The 25,352-nt window shown below is 41.9% G+C and overlaps 1 protein-coding gene across 2 annotated transcripts in view; it reads right to left on the bottom strand.

Annotated features, from left to right (window-relative positions):
* SH3YL1 (SH3 and SYLF domain containing 1) overlaps positions 1-25,352 on the bottom strand; it is a 36,563-nt gene that overhangs the window by 9,898 nt on the left and 1,313 nt on the right. The window contains exons 2-9 of one of the 2 annotated variants that reach the window (XM_061622869.1): positions 16,913-17,023; positions 16,186-16,299; positions 12,111-12,175; positions 8,553-8,665; positions 7,339-7,467; positions 5,478-5,643; positions 1,772-1,832; positions 169-225 (exon numbers count right to left, since the gene is read on the bottom strand). In XM_061622869.1, the coding sequence (XP_061478853.1) occupies positions 169-225; positions 1,772-1,832; positions 5,478-5,643; positions 7,339-7,467; positions 8,553-8,665; positions 12,111-12,175; positions 16,186-16,299; positions 16,913-17,023 (816 nt within the window). The remainder of the gene's footprint in view (positions 1-168; positions 226-1,771; positions 1,833-5,477; positions 5,644-7,338; positions 7,468-8,552; positions 8,666-12,110; positions 12,176-16,185; positions 16,300-16,912; positions 17,024-25,352) is intronic. The other variant, XM_061622870.1, reaches the window with a different exon arrangement.

The raw sequence follows: 25,352 nt of genomic DNA, 5'->3' as shown, positions 1-25,352 counted from the left end.
AATGACAATGTTATAAACATTATAGCACCCATCTGTGTTGCAATTGTGTACGTTTTTTTTTTTTTTTTAATGTATTTTTATTGTTCTACTGATTGTAGTTTGCCACCCTGGGATCCTTTCAGAGGAAGGGTGGGATATAAATGCAAGCAATAATAAATAATAACTCACCCATGGCGGCAGAGTAACTGGGAAGCTCAGGGTAAAGTCTGTTTGGTTTTCTTACAGCTGTAGAAGAATTCAGAACATATTTTATTAATTAATATGCCCATTTAATCTTCTTTAATAGTCTCAGTTTGGTATCATGAAGCTATAATTGCTACTCCAGAATTGACAGTAAAAATTAAGCAGAGCAAGGGAAGCCATGGAGAAGGGGGGAGGAGTTCAGAAAGCAGTAGAAGAAAGAGCTCAGCAGGTTTGCTTTTCTGATGAGTTGGGCATATTGGGCCCTGAACTATCTGCACAAAGCGAGAGAGTTCTATTTATTTATTAATTTTATTTATATCCCGCCCCTCCTCCCAGCAGGAGCCCAGGGCGGCAAACAAAAGCACTAAAAACACATTAAAACAAAACATCTTTAAAAACATTTTTAAAAAGCTTTCAAGACATCTTTAAAAAGGTTAAAACATTGTTGTTTTTTAAAAAAGTTTAAAAATGGATCAATTCTTTCAGCAGCAGGGTAACATGTTAGTGATACCACAATTAAATCTTTGTCATAATGCTACCCACAATTACCTGTGAGTAAGTCACACTGAATTTAATGGGACTTTCTTCTGACTAGGCATGTACTTGATTGCACTGTTCAACATAAAATTTACTCCCAAGACATTGCACTTACGACTGTAGCCTTAGGGTAGTATCCAACACTTCAATGACTTCGGTTTCCACAGTGGAATTCTACCACCCCACCCTCAAATCTGCTCCAACAAGTTGGGGGAATCCCCAGAGCAAATTTGGGGCAAGGGGAGTCATTCTGCAAGTGTAGTTGCTTTGTTGGATACAACACTTACTGTATTAATTTAATAAATCTGCACAAATATAATAGTAGTTAAAAGGACACTTCTGTGTTTAAGACAATCATACACATATCAAAGCAGAGAGTATATGCAAAAGAAAGGAGAATGCCTCTCCGAAGATTATGCTTACCATCTGCAGGTTTTTGCAAATATTTGTATTAAAGTCATTTCAATTGAGACCTAATTAAAATTGATGGCAGCATTTTGAAAACAATGAAAAAAAGACATTGAGTTATTTCATAGAATCATGGAAGAGTCAACTTGGAAGGGGACTATAAGGCCATTGAGTCCAATTCTCTGCTCAGTGGAGGAATCCAAGCTGATCAAGTACGGCTACAGTAATATCCCCACTTACATGGATATAAGTATTAGTGTGATTAATGACACTTACTTCTGAAAAGACATGCATAGGATTGTGCCATCACTGTTGCAGTCTCTCCCTCTCCCTCCCCCCCACCTTTGTATACAGCTATGTAGCCCAACACCTCCCTTCCCTGAAGTAAATGGGGAAGCCATAGTGGGCAGAAGAGCTCTGCATGCACTTCTTAGTTTTCATAGATACAGGTGATGCACCAAGGTAACATCCAGAGAACAAGGTAAAATGCTTGCTTTATAGGGCTTGTGAATATATGTAAAAAAAAATCCCCCCCCTTCATGATAAATTTACTTTATAATGGAGGAAATTAGAATTTAAGGCATATAAAATTATGGTAATTTTTTTTAATTATAAAAAGAGGACACTGCTAGTTATACAATACCTTCTGTTGCAGAGTTTGCTGGAGTCCTGCATAACTGTCGCTTTGAGAAAGGCTCGTTGACCTATGAGAGAGGGGGAGAGATTCGACAAGAATTTTTTATCTTCAGTCATAGTGCAGGAACACAAAAGCTGTGACATAATTAAAAAAAGTATCATAAACTTCTAAGTCTACTGAAGCAATTATGTATCAAGCCATACAACACAGTGCCATAATTACTGTTAATCACTCCTCAAATGCTTGTGCCTGGCTGGAATGCATTCTTGAACTGTGATAATTGCTGCCCTGGGCTGCTGCTGGGAGGAAGGCTGGGATATAAATAAAATAATAAATAAATCCTCTAGCTTATCTGGAGGGAGAGATGTGTGGGTGGATAGATAAAGAAACCAATACCTTGTGCACAGCTGGAATGTAACCTACTGTACAATTGTAAGAGTCATATCCAGCACTCTGCCCACCTCTTGTCTCTGGTCACAGCCACCAATGGCATATGCCTCCTGGAAGCCTCTCCATGATGGAATGTGCCCCTTTGGCCAAAAAAGGTTCCCCACCTTTGTGAAATTCCATGTTTTCTTGTGACATGCAAGAGCTGCAGGCTTCCTGCTTCCTTTTTGCCCTCCCATGTGACCAAGAATCCCATGGCTTCCTACATTATCTGAACAGGGGAAAAACACAATTTACACTAACAAAGCAATCATAATGCTGAAATACAATTCAAATAACATCCCAGAAGCATATAAAGACCAAATAAGGAACAGGTTTGAGGCTTTAAACTTAATTGACAGAGAACCAGAAGAACTATGGATTGAAGTCAGAGATGTAATCAGGGAAGAATGCAAAAAGACAATACCTCTAGTTAAAAAGAGAGAAAGACCTCAATGGATGACTGAAGAAACTTCAAATGGTTAAAGAGAGAAGGAAAGCAAAAGCAAAAGGAGATAGAAACACAGTCAGAACCCTAAATGCCACAATACAGCGACTAGTACATAGGGACAAAGAGAACTATTACAATAGTTATTTTGTAGAAACAGAAGAGGACAACAAAAAGGGAAGAACAAGAGCCCTATTCCAAAAGATTAGAGAAATGAAAGGGAAATATAAACCAAGAGTAGGGATGTTGAATAATCCACAGGGGAACACACTGACTGACCAAGATGAAATAAAAGGAAGATGGAAGCAATACACTGAAGAACTCTATAAAAGAGATGCCAGGATGACAGATTCATTCATGGAGGAACCGTATGATGAAGAACCAGAAATGTTAGAATGTGAGATGAAAGCTGCTCTTAAAATACTTGGAAGAAACAAATCACCAGGAACAGATGGCATACCAATAGAGTTGCTACAAGCTACTGAGACTGAATGTGTCCAAATTGACAAAAATCTGTCAAGAAATATGTAAAACTAAACAATGGCCCACAGACTTGAAGTGTTCCATATACATCCCAATTCCAAAGAAAGGGGATCCCAGGGAATGCAGTAATTATCAAACTATTGACTTAATATCCCATGCAAGTAAAGTAAGGCTCAATATTCTACAACAAAGGCTCTTACCATATATGGAGCAAGAAATGCCAGATGTCCAAGCTGGATTTAGAAAGGGAAGAGGCACCAGAGATCATATCGCAAATATATGTTGGATAATGGAACGGACCAAGGAATTTCAGAAGAAAATCACCCTGTGCTTTATAGATTACAGCAAAGGCTTTGATTGTGTAGATCATGAAAAACTATGGGATGCTTTAAAAGAATGGGGGTGCGACAGCATCTGATTGTCCTGATGCGCAACCTATACTCTGCACAAGAGGCTACTGTAAGGACAGAATATGGAGAAACTGATTGGTTCCCTATTGGAAAGGGTGTGAGACAGGGGTGTATTTTATCACCCTATTTATTTAATCTATACGCAAAACCAGGGCTGTGGAGTCGGAGTCGGGAGCAATTTTGGGTGGAGTCGGAGTCAGTAGAAATGTACCGATTCCGACTCCTTCATAAATGGCAAATGTATATTAACTAGTAATAACAAATTTACAGTAGTAAAATGGTAGCACAAGCCATTTCATCACCACCACGTGGATCCAGACCTTGGAAAAGTTACTTTTTTGAACTACAACTCCCATCAGTCCCAGGGATTGGGCTCGTGGGAGTTGTAGTTCAAAAAAGTAACTTTTCCAAGCTCTGGATCCACGTGGTGGTGATGAAATGCCTTGTGCTACCATTTTACTACAGTAAATTTGTTATTACTAGTTAATATACATTTGCCATTTATGAAGGAGTCGGAGTCGGACAGTAGAAAAATAGAGGAGTTGGAGTCGAAGGTCTGGCGTACCGACTCCACAGCCCTGCGCAGAACATATCATACAGAAAGCAGGATTGGACCAAGATGAAGGAGGTGTGAAAACTGGAGGGAGAAATATCAATAATTTAAGATATGTAGATGATACCATACTACTAGCAGAAACCAGTAATGATTTGAAACGAATGCTGATGAAAGTTAAAGAGGAAAGCACAAAAGCAGGACTACAGCTGAACATCAAAAAGACTAAAGTAATGACAACAGAAGATTTATGTAACTTTAAAGTTGACAATGAGGACATTGAACTTGTCAAGGATTATCAATACCTTGGCACAGTCATTAACCAAAATGGAGACAATAGTCAAGAAATCAGAAGAAGGCTAGGACTTGGGAGGGCAGCTATGAGAGAACTAGAAAAGGTCCTCAAATGCAAAGATGTATCACTGAACACTAAAGTCAGGATCATTCAGACCATGGTATTTCTGATCTCTATGTATGGATGTGAAAGTTGGACAGTGAAAAAAGCGGATAAGAGAAAAATCAACTCATTTGAAATGTGGTGTTGGAGGAGAGCTTTGCGGATACCATGGACCGCGAAAAAGACAAATAATTGGGTGTTGGAACAAATTAAACCAGAACTATCACTAGAAGGTAAAATGATAAAACTGAGGTTATCATAGTTTGGACACATAATGAGAAGACATGATTCATTAGAAAAGATAATAATGCTGGGAAAAACAGAAGGGAATAGAAAAAGAGGAAGGCCAAACAAGAGATGGATTGATTCCATGAAGGAAGCCACAGACCTGAACGTACAAGATCTGAAGAGGGTGGTTCACGACAGATGCTATTGGAGGTCGCTGATTTATAGGGTCGTCATAAGTCGTAGTCGACTTGGAGGCACATAACAACAAACACTAACTATAGTTGGTCTGAGCAACCCAGCTTCAGAAACCATAGCTTGAAGTAGGTTTGCTTTGAAACTGATGATAATTAAGTACTAAAACCATGACTGCCATTAAGGAAAAGTTTCCAAAGTTGTTGTCTTGGCCTAGTGAGGGAAGGAGAGGAAAGGCTTATGCTCATCTTGATGAACAATGGTTTCATCATGATGGATGAACATAGCCTATCCCATCCTTTCATTAATGCTTCTCCTTTTCATTTTTTCTCTTGGTGAATGAAACTGAGTAGACCAGAAGCAATCCAGCCAATAAAACAGGGTGCAGTGGCTATGAACAAGACAGAGTGAGCAGGCATTGTTACTTGCAGAGACTTCCTTTTCCTTATCTTTCTGGTTATAACGCTACAAATCATTGGTCAAGGCCTATGCCATGGCATCATTGACAGAGGGCAAGGGTGTCCTTGACTCTTTAGAAATAGAGCTAAACAGGTTTGCATGAGTATGCTCCACACCTTTTTGGGTTCCCTTGTTACTGCCGTCCAAGCATAGCTTCTCCCCTCCTGAGTTTCGTACTGCAGGGTAAAAGACTCAAGGATATCATAAAGGTCCTGCGCTTGAAGAGGAGGAGGTATATCACCATACAAAATGGCACTAGCTCGAATATCCTGACAGTAGAACCTAGAAAAGAAAATATTTCATGTTAGCCCACAAGGTGGAGAACAGAGTTTTCATGCAGTACTCTCACGAGGGGCAGACAACTTGCATGAAGATGAGTGCCACCTACTGGCAGTAAGTGAGGCCAAAGCCAAAAGTGGGCAGGGCACTCCTTTTTCCTCTCTGCGTGCCCCATAATCCATTAGTTCTCTTTCCCACAGACACACACGTACTACATTCATCCATCATTTCTCCCTTTCTCACACCCCCATCCATATGTACACATAACCACACACTCTATTCTTTGCTCTATATCTCTGCTATCACCACAATTATTTTATACTCCAAGGTTATTTTTTGTGCCCCCCCTGCCTTCTTCTCATTACTCTGGTGGATTTTCCTGTGCTCTGCACAATGCAAGCCAACATGGTGCAGTGGTTAAAGTGTTGGACTCGGACCTGGGAGACCAGGGTTCACATCTCCACTCAGCTGTAAAGTTCACTGGGTGCTTGGACCAGACACAGTGTTTCAGTCTAAGCTACCTCACAGGGTTGTTGCGAGGATAAAACGTAGAAGCGTGTATGAACCAGCTCCTTGGAGAAAAGGTGCGATATAAATTTAAAAATAAGTACATAAATCTCTGCTAATCCACAACCCTATCCATGCACTTAAAGTACATAAACAAAAAATTCACCTGACATCTTCCTTTTGTTGCAACAGTGATCGCATACCTTGTTGCCACAAGGAGAACATGAATAGAGATCAACAGCCAAGTGTTCCAGCTGCCACACTGTGTGGCTGATCTGTGCACTCTTCTGTTTCTCCACCAGGTGCTAGGCCAGAGGCGAAACCACAGAGTGGGCCTTGAGGGGTATTCTGAAGGGCCACTCTGGCCCCCACTCTCTCTGTCTGGGTGACAGGTGCACAGAAATGTGTGCCTGCCTGAAGAAATGTTTTATTCATCAGCTGTGGCAAGGGCAGCAAGGGGCAAGAGATGCACTGAAGTAAAAAGTCGCAGGTGGCCTTCAGGTTGCCCACCTGTGACCTACATATCAACACATTTCTATGCCTTGAAAACAATGTACATTTGATTCTCTTCATAGCTTGCTAATGAAGAAATCTGCATAGCTGCACAGTATGCAAGATAAGGGGGACCTAGTAAAAAGTGTTGCGCTGTAGAGTGCTCCTGTTCTGGGTTACAATCAGGCATCTATGCCCTCTTCCAGGATATGGCATTCCATATTCCCTACCCTCTGTTCTTTCTTTTCCTCCCTCCAACTGTCGGGTCAGCATTCTGTACCTAATGAATATGCATAGTTCTCATTGGGAAAGTGGGGACCCCCGCCCAAAAAAAGCAACCCACCTTAGGGTTTTTCCCATCAGTATTTTTGTACTTTTGCAAACCATGGAATTTCCCCAAGCATGCCAATACCTCCCTCTTGTGCATAGGTATTGCTGTTTCAGCTACATAAGGATAGGCATTTGGAGGATTGAGTTGCTATCAGTATAAAGGAGAAAGAGAGTGAATGGTTCTCATTTCCTTAAAATAAAGTAGCATTATCCATACTCTGTCCTAGCTGGCACACAAAATGGTAAAAGAATGCACTTAAGCAGAACCTTCAAGCATTTATAACGAGAACACACACACACACACTACCTCTCTCTCTCTCTCTCTTAACAATATTCTGGTGGATCATTCTGAATTGTCCAATGACTTACTTGCTGTTAGTTTCTTTCCTTTCAATTAAGCAACTTCCTTCTAAAGACACGCCTGCAAATAGCCCTCTAGATTTGCAGTAAGTATAGACAGCAGCAGAGCTTCTCAAGGCTACATCACCTTCTAGATTTCTAAGGGAGAGGGAAAAGCATTACAATCAGCTTTCAGGTTGTGATAATTTCCACATTTCCCCCTTTATGAATTAAGCTGGTGGAACAGTGCAGTAACTTGTCAATGAGCTCCCTTAGTAGTTATATGCAGCCAGAGTAGTTGGCTTATCATAAGAATACACAACTGAAAACCCAATTGTGCAAAAAATAAAAACCTGTTCAGTTGTAAGTAGCTCTCTGTCTACTGACACTGTTATTTTTAAGAGAGACCTTCTGCCTAAGGTCAAGTTTTGTTCAACCTATAGTGTACGCTAAATGCACCAAAGAAACCTTACATTGCAAGTTACTTGCATGCCAGGAGTTTTATTAGGATCTTCAGGGATGGCGTAAAATATCACAATCCACATAAAACAACCCTTGTAAAAAAGAATGACCCCTCTCCTTGCTTGGTAACCAGGGAAGAAAGACCTAAAGAATAAACTGTTGTCTAGTGACTGCTCATTGCGTTTCTAAATCCCAGGGAAATCATGTCCATGTATAACTTCAAATCCTCATTTCTTGGAGCTAAAAGGAGAGAAAGGATAGAGAACGAATACATTAGCCACACAAGTGGACGGACAACATCAGCCTAGGGGATCTGGCCCAAAGGCTGCTTTGTCGCAGCTGCCTTATAAAAAATGGCACTGTACATGAGCACTAGTACTGTTCCTGACACGCTGACCTTCTGTGTTAACTGTCCTGGAGAAAGCCATGCTAAAATCCTCCCACCCAACACTTTCTGCAGCAACTGGTTTTGATATGAGGAAACATTCAGTTAGTAGACTCCTCAAGGCACTGTGAACTGGTACAAGTCCCTGGAGAATTCTATTACATGCTTTGCCTTAATTCTACTCTCATAGAAAGAGCAGCAACACAGTATTCAGCAGTTCCGATCCTTTATCACAACAGGCGTGGGGAACCTTTGGCCCACCAGATGTTCTGAACTACAACGGCCATCAACCCTGGCAAGCCTGGCCAATGAGCAGGGATGATGAGAGTTATAGTTCAACGACATTTGGAGGACCCAAGATTCCCAACACCTGCTTTAGCATTTCAGTGACACTCACCTCCCTAAAGGCCCAATTGCGACTGTAAAGTTTCCTCCCAAAGTAAGATTGCCACCTTTTGCAAAAGCTTCTACTGCTCTTTCATGGTTCAGTATTACCACAAGATCTGATACCTGGAGCGGGGGGGAGGGGGGGAGGAGGCGTATACAGAGAAGAAGAAAAAATTAAAAGAAAAAAATTGAATTTCAATCTATTTCTAGAAGGAAAGTACACAGTTATTCAAATAGTTTCATTTGCCTAAAAGCAGAATAACAGAAGCAGGTACTACCAAAATACTTCTTTCCTGAGAACAAGCTGAAGAAATAAATCTAGTACTACTAGTGAATTATTATCCTGCTAATGGGAACAACCCAGGAACTGAATACTGCTATTTTTTTCTTTGATTGTTCAAAGAACAGGTGGCACTTAAAAAATTACAAAACTGTAAAAAGAACTAGCTAATTCTAGAGGCACATAGTGAAAACATCTCAGTATTGAAGCGTTAGGTGCTGATTGGCTGGCCCTTTTGTCAGTGACGAAGTCCCATCCACCCTCCTCCTTGAATCAGTTTTTTTTCCCCAGAATTAAGAAGACTGTGTGAAGTCAGTGTTAAACTTTAAAACAAGATAAAGCTCTGAACAAAAACATGCAAGATACCGGGGGGAAACTGAAAAGAGTAGTCAGCACAGAGGAAGTGTTGAAGAAGACATGGCAGCCCACACTCCATTTAGAGCAGGGACAGCTACCTTTTTTTGGCCCAAGGGCCACATTCAACCTTGGCCCACTCTCTGGGGTTCACATGCCAGGAGTGGGTGTGGTCACCCCACAATGTCAAATGCACACTTGATACACCCTCCAAGCTATTCATACAGATCAACAAATGAGGAGCGAGTTATTGTGCCCTCTCTGCTCAAACGGAAGGGAGAGATTTGCATTCCTTCCAGGGTGCTGGTCTTGGTCCACCCCAGCACTGTGTGTACACTTCTCTCCTCTTTTTTCTGCTGCCACAAAGAAAATTGGTGCGGTCTCGAAAAGTTTGCTTGTGGGTCCACTTCAGGACCCCAAACTGGGGTTAAACACTCCTGATTTAGTGACTATGTGCAAGTCTTTATGTGCTCTTTCCCTCATTTAGCTCAATAAACCCTTTGATCATACAAGAGAGTGAAGCAAGTTAAGTAGCCGTCATCTCAGAATAAGTGAAAATGTAAACAGTGTAATTAAGAACTGGAATACAGATGTTCATTCTGAACACATCCCTTTGTCACCTTTACTTGCATCAGCACAACCAGAATAGAATTAAGTGCACAGTTTCCAAACAATGCCTCAGAAATGTAGCATTTGTTTGAGTGAAGGGAAGCAACCAGGCTGACTTGCTATACGGAAAGAAAGACAATCAAGATATAAAAACCTTTGGGGATGGGGTAGGGGAAGGAGAATATTACACTGAGAAAACTCTTCCCACAGTGTTCCTGAAGTCCAGTTATTTCAGACTATTTGGGAAGGAGCATTGGCAATATACACCACAGGTGGGAGTTACAGAGCCGCTAATAAGAGATGTCAGAATCCTGGCAACAACTGCATGTATTTTTATTTATTTATTTATTTAATTTAACAAAACTGTTTATACCACTTGAATGTAAAAACCTCTAAATGGTTTACAATTTTTTTTTTAAAAGATCACCATTAAAACAGTGAAAAACAAGTAATTAAAAGCACACTTGAAAAGATTTAAACAGCTACAAGCTAAAAAGATTAAAACCAATCAACATTTATGTGTGTCCTGCCTGTCATCAAAGGACTCAGTCGCAGAGGGTTTTTATCTTATTAAAGTTATAGACACATCAAAAGCTGTGGGCCTCATTAACCTAACTATGTTTGCTAGGAACTTTGGCCCTAAGCGAACACTGAGTAAGCATGCTAATGCGGCACTAAGACTTTGACTCAGCAAGTGGGTCCCCCCCCAAGTCGTCTTAAGTAGGCTTGGATCGCGTGCACACACGAAGGCTCCTCTTCAGCTCCGACTGTTGAACTTCCTGCCTCTGGAGCCTCCGAGCACAGGGTGAAGGTGGTTTGATCCCCAGCTCCCCCTCTGACAGAGGGGGGCTTCTAACAGTCAGTTTGTGCGTGGAAAGCTGGGCAGCGGGGGCAAGTCCCGCTGGAGAGTGTCCAATGAGCTAGGCTGTAATTCTGCAGGGAAGTCGGGAGTGGGGGGAACTGTGCCATCTGAGATGGGGGTTGGGGCATCCTGCAAGTTCACCCCGCCATCTTCCCGCACCCTGGGCTCCCAGTCCAAGTCCTGATCTTCTGACTCGCCTTCGACCAGCCTCCTCCCATCTGCCTGGCTCACGACAATGTGTCTGTATGTTTGAGAGTGTCATGGAGACAGTCTTTGGTGGGGTATGATGGGAGACTCAAGTGACATTTGTTTACACCAAATTCTGTCTGCTGTCCAGCACGGGCAGTGTTCCTTAACTTAGTGCAAGTAGGCTGGAATGAAGAAAGCTGGCTTGCGAGCTTGGCTTCTGTGGTGGCCCTCTAACATGGCAGCTAGTTCCCACTACCTTCCAAGGTGAAGGATGTGACAGTGACAGGCTGCATAACAAGAGATGGCAGAGGAGCTGCAGGTAGGGAATAGCTGCACTAACCTCACCAGGGCCTCCCCCCCCCCAGTTAATTGGCTAACAGAGACAATGCTTTCGTTTTTTACTTGTTTGGACAGTTAGCAGGTGACAAGCATGTACAGAAGAGATCTGGGTTACACAACGGTCTCTGGCACCATCTCAGGAGATTCTATAGCCATGCCAGCCATCCTTCATCATGAGCAGGCAGCTCTTGACTTACTTTGTTTTCCATAAACGGCATGTTTCTTGTTCAAGTTTCCTCTTTGGAAGAAATTCTCAAGGAAAAGCATTATAGCTGTGCTTTGATTTGGCAAATGAATTTGCATGATAGCCAGCAAGTTCCCCCCCCCATTATTAACATTGACACTTTAAAGACTCAGGATAGGAGGTAAGGATTCACACCACCATATCACAAGGTCAGGGAACCTGTGATCCTCCATATGTTGTTGGATTACAACTCCCCCATCATGCCTAAGCATTAGTTACGCTAACCGAAGCTGATGGGAGCTGGAGTCCAGCAACATCGGGAGGAACACAGGTTTCCCATCCCCGATTACAATAGAGCCTCTTAAGGTCATCATTCATCCCACAACCTACTGATTAAGCATCATAATGGTGAACGCACACACAACATGAATGCTGTCACCCAAATAAAGACATCTTATTTAATTATGTAAGTTTTAGTCAGTACTTAATCATTTCTGCATAAGTTTGCTTATGAGGAAAAAATAGGTCTGAAGATAGAAGACATATTTTCTTTGTCATTAGATGATGTATACAATACATGTATTGCATCAGGCATTACGTTAGAAGAGAACCATCCCTACATTGCTTTCTTCTACAGTTTTACAACATATATCACCAAATATTTAAAACCACTGACCAATTAATTGGGGGCATCTTTTTAGTCAATCATTTTTAAAAAATCAAGCAATGAAATGTTGCAGCTTGAGCTTACCTCAATTCCGATTTCAAATCCACCACCAAGGCCAGCTATCCCTATGGCAGATGGAGCTGACCAGTCTAAAAACAAACGTAAACACATTGTGACCATGCGGACTACTTACTTTAGCACTATTAAGAGATATGGTAGCGTAACGTGATAAGAGGTAGCCACTATATTAAACTTTTTCAGTTACAAATTGTGCCATTTTGCAAACTATATTTGCAAAGAAAAAGAGCTTTAAAAGAAGAAAAGTGTCGATATTAACTATATTCATATAGTTGACATTTATTTAGCACTTAAAATTTTATTCCAATATTGATTGCAAACTATGAAAGACTGCTTCTTCATGCAAAATGTATAACAACATGAAGGTTGTTTTGAAAAGCACAATACAAATGTGTGTGCCAAAGTGACCATATTCTGTGTCAAAAAAATCTGGCTTCTGCAACATTTATAAATTGTAGAAGCTAAACAAATGCACCTCTTTTGCACAGTTTATAAGAACATAAGAAGAGCCTGCTGGATCAGGCCAGTGGCCCATCTAGTCCAGCATCCTGTTCTCACAGTGGCCAACCAGGTGCCTGGGGGAAGCCCGCAAGCAGGACCCGAGTGCAAGAACACTCTCCCCTCCTGAGGCTTCCGGCAACTGGTTTTCAGAAGCATGCTGCCTCTGACTAGGGTGGCAGAGCACAGCCATCACCGCTAGTAGCCATTGATAGCCCTGTCCTCCATGAATTTGTCTAATCTTCTTTTAAAGCCATCCAAGCTGGTGGCCATTACTGTATCTTGTGGGAGCAAATTCCATAGTTTAACTATGCGCTGAGTAAAGAAGTACTTCCTTTTGTCTGTCCTGAATCTTCCAACATTCAGCTTCTTTGAATGTCCACGAGTTCTAGTATTATGAGAGCGGGAGAAGAACTTTTCTCTATCCACTTTCTCAATGCCATGCATAATTTTATACACTTCTATCATGTCTCCTCTGACCCGCCTTTTCTCTAAACTAAAAAGCCCCAAATGCTGCAACCTTTCCTCGTAAGGGAGTCGCTCCATCCCCTTGATCATTCTGGTTGCCCTCTTCTGAACCTTTTCCAACTCTATAATATCCTTTTTGAGATGAGGCGACCAGAACTGTACACAGTATTCCAAATGCGGCCGCACCATAGATTTATACAACGGCATTATGATATCGGCTGTTTTATTTTCAATACCTTTCCTAATTATCGCTAGCATGGAATTTGCCTTTTTCACAGCTGCCGCACACTGGGTCGACTTTTTCATCGTGCTGTCCACTACAACCCCGAGGTCTCTCTCCTGGTCGATCACCGCCAGTTCAGACCCCATGAGCGTATATGTGAAATTCAGATTTTTTGCTCCAATATGCATAATTTTACAGTTTATTTTGTTTGTGCTGGCTATGAGGTGGGGGTAAACAACTACATAGGACAATGAAACTCCAGGACCTGAACATTGGATTTCCAGTTGCAGTTCCCACTTGCCTTTTGAGATTTCAGTAGGCCACAAATAAATGCATGCTTAAAAAAAAAAAAAAGGAAATGAGTTCTTCCAAATGTTTTAGTCTGTGCCCAATATCAAATCTGATGTACAGCTGTAGAAACTACAAAATCTGGACAGTTGATGTTTTCACAAGTCAAAGACAGCTCAAGTAAGGGAAGTCAGTACAGAAAGATAACTACTATTGCTTGCAAATTTTAACAGAGTGTAAATCCCTTTCAAACCCTCCATACATTAGTAAGGTAATTCCCCATTTAATAGCCTCTGCCAACCGCTAATTGCCATATTGTCTGTAACACTGATATCTTCACAGAAGGGAGAAGACACTAATGTCTCACCCATCCAAATATTAAATAAATGCTCTATGTTATAAAATGTGTCAGGTTTTTAGACAGAAGCACTGCACCAGGGCCTGCACCAGGCATTACTGGGCCCTTGGGCACCAGCCTGCCTGGGTGCATGACTCCTGCCTGTTCTACCTATCTCTCTCCGGTCTCTTACTGCTGTGTGCACTGCGTGCGCATGCGTGCCATCAACCAAGATGGCAGTGGAGATTTCTCTATGGGGCTAATGCCCCCACCGTCATTTTGGTTGATGGCACACATGAGTGGTGCAGTACACTACATGCATGCACACATGCCTGCCATCAACCAAGATGGCGACAGGGACATCAGCCCCTTAAAGAAGCCTCCGCCGTCATCTTAGTTGTGGGCAGCCCTGCATGTGTAGCACACACAGCAGCAGAAGACAAGAGAGAGAGAGAGAGGTGGAGCGAGCGAACAGGTGGACGGCCTAGAAGCTCGATCACGGCAGGGAGTGCTACTCTCCAACCCATACGAGGGGCCCTTCAGGGGCCCTGGGCAGGGCCCAACCCAGCTGCCCTTTGGCGCTGGCCTTGCTCCGCACCTCTGCCTTATAGAAGACCATTTAGGGTTGGTCACTGTGAGAACAGGCTGCTGGATGGGCTTAGATGGGCCACTGGCCTGATCCAGCAAGCTCTTCCTATGTTCTCAAGCCTGTTCCAAGTATGCCACTATGAATCTATTAAACGGAGAGGGAACCTGTAGCCCCCTAGATGTTGTTAGACTACAACGACCATCATCCCTCACCATTGCCCACGCTGTCTGGGGCTGATGGGAGCTGAAGCCTAGCATTTGAAGGGCCACAGGAGTAAACAGACTTTAATCACGAGAGCTAAATGAACAGAACTCTTGCCTACAGAAGTGTTCCCATGATGTAATTCAAGATGCTTTCAAAACAGCATATAGCGAGCTGTTTTATATGGCAGTTTGTCCCCAATTTCACATCAAGTACAAATTCAAGACAAAGGGAACATTTCTTTGCAAACTATTCTTCAGGAATTACGGAAGCTAGCTATTAGTGCCTGCCAGCAAAAGAACACTCAGATAGCTTTTGAAACATGCGGCTGCACCGGTAAGACAACTCTGTCTCATATTTAGGACTTTGTTTTCAATTAGGTCCTTCACAGAAAAGTACCACCAGAGGGAGGGGAACTTCAGGTTTCTTATCTTGTTACTAAGAGAGGTGTATTAATGGGTGTCAAGGTGTTTATCATCCAGAGAAGCATTCCTCAACCTGGTGCCATTCAGATGTTGGACTATTTTATTATTTATTAAATTTATACCCTGCCCTTCTTCCCAGAAGAGAGCCAGTGTGGTGTAGCGGTTAAGGTGTTGGACTACGACCTGGGAGACCAGGGTTCGAATTCCCACATAGCCATGAAGCGCACTGGATGACCTTGAGCCAGTCACTGCCTCTCAGACTCATGAAAACCTTATTCATAGGGTCGCCATAAGTCGGAATTGACTTGAAGGCAGTACATTTACATTTTCCTCCCAGAAGGAGCCCACAGCAGCAAACAAAAACACTAAACACACTCTACATCTAATTTTTTTTTTTAAAAAAACCAGCTTAAAATATCTTAAACAGTAATTCCAACACAGACACAGACTGGAATAAGGTCCCTACTTAAAAGGCTTATTGAAAGAGGAAAGACATCCAATACTCGTCATCACTGAAAATTGGCCAAGGGCTGAAACAGATGGAAGTTAAGATTCCAACAATATCTGGAGGGCACAAGGTTGGGAAAGACTGGTCCAGAGAAATAACACAGTTCTGTACTTTTAGTCCACTGTTACTTTCACTGACACAATTTTTAATTTAAAAAACCCATGAGATGTTTTTGTACAACTGAACCCTGATGGAATGATTCTACTTCCTCTGCCCAGCACCCACCGTATTTTTTTACTTTTATATTACACATACATACTTACTCATATAATCAAACATACGAACACAAACACACACTTTACGCATCGAAACTTGTGATGGGGCCTGATATTTTACTCTGGGTCAATAATGTGGTGGACATCCCCCATGTTCAGGTGGGAGGATAAGTTGGTAGATATGCCCAATTTATAATCACCGTTTTATCCCGATCAACATGCAGGCCCTACTAAAGCTTGAAATACTCTGCACACACCTTTGTGCACATAGGAGCATACCCTCAAAGGTTTTGGTTGATTGTTTTAAAATGAGAAAAGGACAAACTTACTTCCATTAGGCAGGCGAGCCAATACAATTCCACTGCCTCCTCGAGCAGTTACCAAAAATCCAGCCTTGATAACAGACAAGATGGCAAGGCCTTTTGCTTTGGCAATTACATGGGCTGTAAACAGTAAAATTAAAGTTACATATTATGGAGACAAAAGAACAACAATTGTGTGTGTAGGGGGAGATTGTTTTTTAAATAAATGCTATTACCAAAGACATAACACTTTGAAGCAAAATTTTGCTATGATACTCTTGATCAATGAGATCTGGGGACCAGTTCTTAGCATCACTTGCAAATTTGGGGCTGAACAATGGGAAACTTAGTTCTGAAGCTTGCCCCTTTGTGTGTGATGTTCATTACTAAAGACAGATGGGGCAAGAAAGGAATATCTGTTTCTTAAGACTACCATTTAACTAGACTCTTACGAGTCAGTTAAAAAGTAGGACATTGTGAATGAAGTAGCTGAGTAGGTCATGGAGCACTGCTGTTTCCTAGAGTGTGATACCAGGTGCTCTCCTGGATACAGTTTATAGAAAGCTGGGATCACAAAAAATATCAAGTATTTTTTTAAATAATCATATAATCCATTTCATGTTACAAATACTGAGTCCATGCCTTCCATCAGATGAACTCACAAAGGAAGTCAAGACTAAAGGAAGCTTAGCTCAAGGAAGGACAAACAAATAGAGGCTTTGATTAACAAAAACAAAAGCTCCATTTTACTAACCAGGTATGATCTTGTCAGGACCACTTCTAGATGTTATTTCTGTAAATTCTCTCAAAATCTTAGCTGCCTTTTTTGCTTCCGACTTCAAATTGGAGGGTATAGGATTATTCACTGAAGAGGGGTAAAAAGGAGGATATTATAACCAAAACCTGAATATTTCAAAAGGAGTAAGAAACATCTGTTAGTTCTAAGAGCCTGTAGCATTTGTTTGAACCAGCTTATGTTTCAACCATAAAAATCTGGCACAAATGTCTTACTTAGTAACACCGTATGATACTAGAACAATTTCCTCCATCATCAGCATAATGGAATGACTCTGAGGATCATTCCACAGTACAATTTACTATTTTTGAGTAGTGACCCTATGAGCAAATGACACATTGTTTCACCAGCAACTGAAGTGTGTCAAGCTAAATAAAGTATTGTTGTAATTCCATTCTTACCAATGATCAAGAGAGCAAGAAAGAGACATCGCAGGAAATATAAAAATAGTTTATGCTCCAGCAATTTATTTATTTATTAAACTTGTATACCGCCCCATAGCCGAAGACTCACTAGCTTACAATTGATTGATTTAATTCAAGAACGATGTTATGGAACCTTACATGAGTCAAACATACCACAGAGCAGGGAAATGTGTAGGTTTCTAAGAGAAGCTGTCAGTCCATAATTAGCATTCTGACTAACAGTGCTGTGTTGGCTGAGTATCTCCCGAAAGAAGATGCTCATCTTTCATTACATTTTCAGCTGGACTGAATAAATTAGCTTTCACTTTAATATTCAATGGCCCAAGTAAAACACGCACAATATTTTTGGTCCTGGTAAAATAATGTGCAAATAGCTCTGCTTCACAGCTGATGTAACTTTTTTAAAAAAAGGAATAAAAATTTAATCTGCAATGCCTACCAACCACAAAATACATCATTAGTAGCCAAAGTAGCAGTACACATTCCATCTGAAAATATCATTGAAATATTAAGTTAAGTTAATGCAGGCTGTCATGTCTGACTGAGTTATAAGAGTGATAACATCAATATTATAGATGTGTTAAAAGTATCTGAGTAAAAGTAAATATGTGCATAGCTTGGTGGTGCAATGCCTTGAAATACTTTTATGAAAGGAAATGTTGCAGAAACATTCATTTATGCAGTGCAATTGCTATGCATGATGCTTACAGGATGCAAGAGGACAAAAATCTGTCTTGGAGGACCTTACAGTCTAACAAGATACGCAGGGGAGATGAGAACAGGGGAAAATGTGCTGTTATTCAGTTGCATGCACTTAGGCTTAGTTTTAGTAACTAGAGCATGAGAATTAGGGGGCTGTAGCAAAGGCCAAGTCCACACCATACATTTAAAGTACATCCAACACACATTTAAAGCATGCTAGTTCCACCAAAGAATCATGGCAACTGTGGTTTGTTAAGGGTGCTGGGAGTTTGTAGCTCTGAGGGTAAAAACAGAGTTTACAGGATTATTTGTCTGGGGAGATGAAGGTGGGGAGGACCAACAATGACTGTACACTCTTTAATTTTGTGTTATGCCACACCCCCGTGACAGCTATTTTGTTGTTATGCCACACCCCCATTGCAGCCATTTTGTGACTCGCACCCATAGCAATACCTCAACATTCAAAAGGCTGGTGACCCCTGTGCCAGTGCAATAAGCCTGAGTTGCAAAACATTTGATATCAACGAGGACCTTTTTTAAAGCTATCAAGATGGTATGTTCAAAAGTTGACTGTACATTATGGGTTCAGTTCAGTCATAGTACTGTGTTTACTCAGTACTATCACAGTCATAGTACTGAGTAAACATGCCATTTTAAGATACAACATAAGGTACACAAAAGGCACAATTTTATTCAGTTTTTAAACGTTGTTTTAAATTTTGTTCTGAGAATAGCTTTGCCTAGTCACTGAGTGCCCAAAATGTTAAGCCTAGATATGAAATTCACCAACAGTATAGAAGCTATAATAAAATACAACACTGAATCTCTTTCAGGGAAATTTGTAGGAAACCTAATTACCAGCACAATCCTACTTCTCTCTATTCAGAAAAAAACCCTATTAAGTTCAGTGGGGCTTATTCCCAGGTAAGTAGGTAAAGGATTGCAGCCTAATGACAAAACATTATCAGGAGGATTTTATGAATCTCACGGCAAATAACTTTTATATTTCAAACTGCTTGAAATGAGCCTCTAAACATACACAGACTAAACTTCCCATCCTCCTCCTAAGCAGGATAATCTTGCTGAATGACAGCTAAAATATATTAAAAGAGTAAAATAATATGACAACAGCTGAGCAGAAGAGGAGAATGATCATTTATGTGTGAATTTACCCCTTTTTACGAGGCTGCAGAGACACAGATAGTAGATATCTGCAATATTTTTGGGGAGCAAAACTGAATTAAACAAAAAGCAATGCTAGAGAATCATGTCATTCAGGCTTTCACAGAAGCACAACTCTTTTTTTGTAACAGCCACCTGTCTAAATCTGTGCAACAGAGGACAGTTACAATTATAGGTCCAGCTTAGTCATAAAGCATTTACTTTGCATGCAGAAAGTCCCAGCTTCAATCCCCAGCACCTCCAGGTAAGGCTGAGGAAAAGACACCTGTCTGAAACCCTGGGGAACCACTGCCAGCCAGTGTAGACAAGGCTGAGCCTGATGGTGAGTAACATCATGGGTGGGGTGTTTCTAGGAGCAAAGTTGAAATTGTCTAATTTCCTTTTATTTTTGCTATGTTGCCAAGAAGTGTAATGTTGCCTGCTAACAGATGTAATGTTATACTTAGAGCGTTGAAAGGGTTTTTGTGTTTGCTGTGATACCTGTGGTTATGTTACCATTTTATTACTGCTGTTTTATTTTTGTTATTATGAATTGTTTTCGTAAATGCTGTTTACTTTGTTGTGAACCACTTTGAGCACATTTTTTGTGGAAAGGCGGCATACAAACAAAAAGGATGGTGTTGCACTCCCCCTGAAGGAGCAGGTTTGTAGCTTGGGGGTTTCTCCTAGAACCATCTCTGTGACTTGAGGCTCAGGTAGCCTCGGTGGCACGGAGTGCCTTCTACCAACTTCGGTTGGTGGCCCAGCTATGCCCCTATGTGGACAGGGATAACCTGGCTTCAGCTGTCCATGCTCTGGTAACCTCCAAGTTAGATTACTGCAATGTGCTCTACGTGGGGCTGCCTTTGAAGACGGTTCGGAAACTGCAGCTAGTGCAAAATGCAGCAGACAGATTGGTAATAGGGACCAGACGGTTTGAACATATAAAACCGATTCTGGCCCGCTTGCATTGGCTGCCTGTATGTTTCCGAGCATGATTTCTAACCTATAAAGCCTTACACGGCTTGGGACCACAATTCCTGATGGAATGCCTCTCCCGACACGAACCCACCCGTACACTACGCTCAACATCAAAGGCCCTCCTCCGGGTGCCTACTTGGAGGGAAGCTGGGAGGATGGAAACAAGGGAGAGGGCCTGCTCAGTGGTGGCCCCCAAATTATGGAATGATCTCCCTGATGAGGTGCGCCTGACACCAACACTGTTATCTTTTTGGCAACAGGTCAAGACTTTCCTCTTCTCCCAGGCATTTTAGCATGTGTTTTTAAATTGCTTTTTAAAAATGTGTTTTTAAATGTGCATATTTGTTTTTAATGTTTTTAATTGTTGTAAACCGCCCAGAGAGCTTCAGCTATGGGGCGGTATACAAATGCAATAAATGAATGAAGGAATGAAGGAAGGAAGGACCCAAACAGCCTGACTTGGTACAAGGCATCTTCCTATGTATTCAGATGCAAGTGGAACAACTTCAAGGCTGAAGATGTCTAAGACAATTCAATCACCTTTACCTTCTAGAAGACGACATCAGAATGAAGGCAGGGCCAACCCAAGACATTTTGCTGCCTGGGGCAAAGAACAAGATGCCCCCCCCCCCACCAATTCCATCTTACTTCAGCAATGGAGATTGGATAGTGTCCTTCACCACACTTGAAGGCAGAAGTCTACCTTATTACACATGTAGAGCTCTGTCCTTCAACACATCACTAGTGCTCCCCGACCCCTAGCAACTGCTGACTGAATGGGAGAAAAACCTGGCTAAAGGAATTAGCTCATATCTACCCTCCAAATCACCATTGAATATTATAAAGCAAAGCAAGCACAGTGATTCCACAAGGTGAACAACTTTTTTTTAAATCAGACTTTCTGTAAGCTCGGTCGTTACCAAGCTTAATTCTAGAAATCTTGGCACTCATGCATTTCTGATGTGAAGGCGCTAAACTGTAACTGTCCAAACAAATAGGTTGTTTGCTAACATCCCAATCATGTTTCTTTAATAACAGTTTGTATAACACCATGCTGGTACTTCCAGTTTTCTTAGTTCTTACTTGATCTTGCCTCTCAAAACAACAAGATACAAAACTGGAAAGTAGCCATAAAATCAAAACATTTTAGTAATCAAATAGGTGCAAAGACAAACAACAGAGATGGAGGTAATCCCTCCTCCAAGGGCAACAGAAAGAACATATACTATTTCACCATCAACCTCAGCCAGCATGGCCAATGGTGAAAGGAGCTGTAGTCCAACCATACCTTGAGAGGCAGAGGTTAGTTCCTCCTGCTGCAGCCAAAGCAATACCATCACTCCACCATGTCTTTCCCCCTCTGCTTATATTGATGTGATTCCCTGCCCTGAACCCTCTGTGAATGTTTTCCTATGGAAAGCAAAACTGGGATTGGGTCTCAGAGAGCAGCCTCCTCCGCAGTTGCCAGGACAGCATTACAAGTTATTAAATTAAAAGTTATTTATAAAGATTATTTTTAAAATAATAGTATACTCAAATGAAGCTGGACAACAATCTGTAAACCAGCACCAATCAAACATTAAAATTTCTCAGAGGAAAACAATTCATAGTTAACACTTGAGATGAAATAAGAGGTAGCTTGCTTTGGGCCCTTTTCAAAGCATGGGAGGAGCAGGGTCTGTTACACTGCTACGTTTTGCAACTCTGCACAATGCATACAACTTGGTAACACTGCAAAGCTGCACGAGAGCCGTGGGGGAAGGGAGACAACTGGGCAATTTGTCCCCACAAAGGCTTCTGCCCTGACCCTGCCACATTGCTCAAGAGAATTCTTGGTATTTTGTTTAAAGCTTTCATAAAAAGAAATGGTATATTGAGAGTGTAAGATGACAATGAATCTCAAAATGTAATTGTGACATAATGGGACTTCTCCCCAGCCACTGATGAAGTAAATATGTTACTTCAAACAGTTGTGTATGAAACAGAATAGAAGTTAATTTGAGGCTTAAATGGAAATAGCCTGCCTTCAAGTCAATCCTGACTTATGGTGACCCTTTTATTTATTTATTTATTTCATTTTTAAATAGGGTTTTCATGGTAAACGGTATTCAGAGGGGGTTTACCATTGCCTTCCTCTGAGGCTGAGAGGCAGTGACTGGCCCAAGGTCACCCAGTGACCTTCATGGCTGTGTGGGGATTCGAACCCTGGTTTCCCAGGCTGTAGTCCAACAATCTGTATCCTTGGGAGGCTGGAAGGGAGAGGCATGCTTATTAGCTAGGCCTGCAACCCAACTTAAGAGTCTACACCAGTCATGGTAAGGAAATTTTTTTATGTTTGGGCAGCAACAGAGAAGATTGCTCAGGCAGTCTTATGATTGCCTCAGGCCAAGTAGCCCCAGTCACAGAGTTTGTTATAAGGAGAGAACAAACAGGGAGGGCCTAAAGGAATGATTCTGTGGCAGAGTAGGTAGTCTGTTCTTGTCACAGACATAACTCCAGATGCACTGTGGAAAGAATTCAAGGAGTGAGTGAACGCCACCTAAGATTTCCAGGGAAGGTGCCACTGGAGAGTAATCTTCTGTGGCAGTTAACACAGGGAAGGGCATAGGAGTGGTGTTAGGGCAGGCCTTCAGGGAGGAATTCTTCCTGAATGAGCTGTGAAGGCCAGCAGCAGGCCAGAACCAGAAGACTTGTGAGACTGAGCCTATGAAGCAGAAAGAATCTATCTAGAACGGGTTTGGAATTGGAGGAGGTACTCAGGAGAAGCACAACCTGATCCCTGTTCCCTTATCCCCATGAAAGAAAAAAAAATGAAGCACATCTATCATTCTGCTTGATCCCCAGGCAAGGGGGGAGCTGCCAGCAAGAATTCTTACATGTAGACTATGCATGCAATAATCCTCGCATGTGGCCCACAGCTTTGTACCCAGCTTTGAATGGGGCAGCGGCAGGGCCCCCAACATCACACCTGCACCAGGCCCCATAAACTGGGTGGCCTTGCAATGCAGACCACAAGGGTGGGTGTGTACTGCTGAAGGCATTCCTTGCCAAAGGTGCTATTTATCCTAGGGCCAGGCTTGGATTACAACAGCTGGCTCACCATCCACCTTCTCCCTCTTTCATTTTCTCCTTTTCCCGTTCTCTCGCTTCGTTTGTTTGCGTTAGCAATGCTTTTGTCATCTATGTGTACTCTAATGGGTGCAGTTTGCAATTCTGTTACATATCGTAGACCCAGGGAAGAGAGATAGGCACAGAAAGAAACAGGATTAAAATTGCACTGTGACTGTACCTACACAATAAATTCAATAAAAACTTTTAATAGAAAACAACAGGATGGAAGTAGCCAGACAGCTCTCTTGGAAGCATAAGAATGGAACAGAAGCAGAGCCTTCCCAATCAACCACAACAGCTGAGGAAGAACATGTGGAAGAAGGGCTTACAGGTAACAAAGGACCTAGACTATTGGCCAGGCCGGTTATAGTCCATCATCATCAGGAGGTCCACGGGTTCCCAAGCTGTGCCTCAAAGCTTAAAACTAGCACCAGGAATTGGGCCCAAGAGCAAATTGGCAGTCACTGCAGTTAAGCAAGAATAATAATAAGATGCTCTTTGCAGCCTACGCCACAAAAAAGAAGCCACAGAATTCTACACCCTGCAGCTTCTGAACCATCTTCAAGGGCAGCCTCATGCAGCAGTAATCCAAACAGATTACTAAAGCATGAATGGTGATAACAAGCCCTGCATCTGACAGAAAGGGATGCAGCAAAAGAGAAAATGTATTCCTAACTACATCACATGAGCATCAAGTAAAAAAACCAGGTTGTTCACCTGCAAACCTGACTTGATCTACAGGGGCAATGAGGAACTTGGGGATCTTAGTCTGATTTCTGGTGGTATTTAGTGTCATCCGGCTCTCCGGACTTCACAAGTCCACCACTGTCCTCCAGACCCACCCCTCAGGGAATTGCCATGGCAGAAACAAAATTGGTACCCAAACCACATTAAGTTTTTAGAACAGCTGGCTTCCATTTAAAAAGCCCAGGCAGTATTTTTCCTCTGCTGGCAGCAAATGGGAAGGAAGGAGAAGTGAAACAAGGGCCTCAGAACAGAGATTGGCATAATACCAACTCAAAGAGAACATTTTCTGTAAATAGATCCAAGGCATTTTAGCAAGAAATTAAGTTATCTATGATCCTACACTCGATCCTACACTCAGCAAGCAAGAACATGACAAATGTCATATCAGAGTAGCTCTCTTAGCCTTGCAGGCTGCATAACAGCTGCCATACACTTTATACTTTGGCAGGACAATTGATGCAAGTGTTGCCAAGATTTAAAACACACACATACAACCACCACTTATTTGCATTACAATATGAATACATGCATTTCAGTTTACACAATGGAATGAACATTATTCATTCCCTTCTTCCTTTCGTGTTCTGTCTCTTAGGGAGCAATCCAAACCCAAGATCCACCGGGATGAACAGGGTTTGGAATAGGCAGATCTCTGACTGAGCCTGGACTAGGCCAGGACTACACCCTTGAAGTCCCTCATCCTGGGTCTGCTGGAGATATACTGACGTAAGTACTTCATACCCGTTCAGCCAAAGCCAGCTGAGTCAAGCAAGGCCAGCATAAGTCCCCCAAAAGGGGCTGTAGTTGCACAGGGAAGGGAAAGACTTAGCTCTACCCTAAACACTGTTCAGCTTGGCCATGTGACCTAGCAACCCTGCAGAGCTTACACTGCAAAAAGGTTGGTGCAAGCAAGTTATCCTCTATTTTAAAGGCTTTTAAAGGTTTGTCTTCCTTCTGCCAGGCTCAGTCCACTTCACCTGAAAGTAACCCTGCTCCTGAACAGAGTTTGGAATAGGGGTAAATTACAGCAGCATAGTTTACCTCAGCATAAATTACACTAGCTTCCTAAAGTCTGCCTGCTTGAGAGTCTGGGAGCAGGGATTATCTTTTAACTGAAATTTGTAAGACCCTCTGGGAACCTGTTTTAACTGAAGATCAGGATAAACATGCTAATAATTCCATGTCACCTTCTGAATATTTTTCCAGTTAAGAATTATGGGGGCATTAATTGTTAATGCCATGTGCCAAGAAGTCCTCAGTTCAAGCCTCAT

The sequence above is a fragment of the Rhineura floridana genome, chromosome 4 (genome assembly GCF_030035675.1).
Source record: "Rhineura floridana isolate rRhiFlo1 chromosome 4, rRhiFlo1.hap2, whole genome shotgun sequence".
NCBI lineage: Eukaryota > Metazoa > Chordata > Lepidosauria > Squamata > Rhineuridae > Rhineura > Rhineura floridana.
The sequence above is the reverse complement of the archived record's forward strand: the minus strand, read 5'-3'. Positions and strand labels throughout refer to the sequence as shown.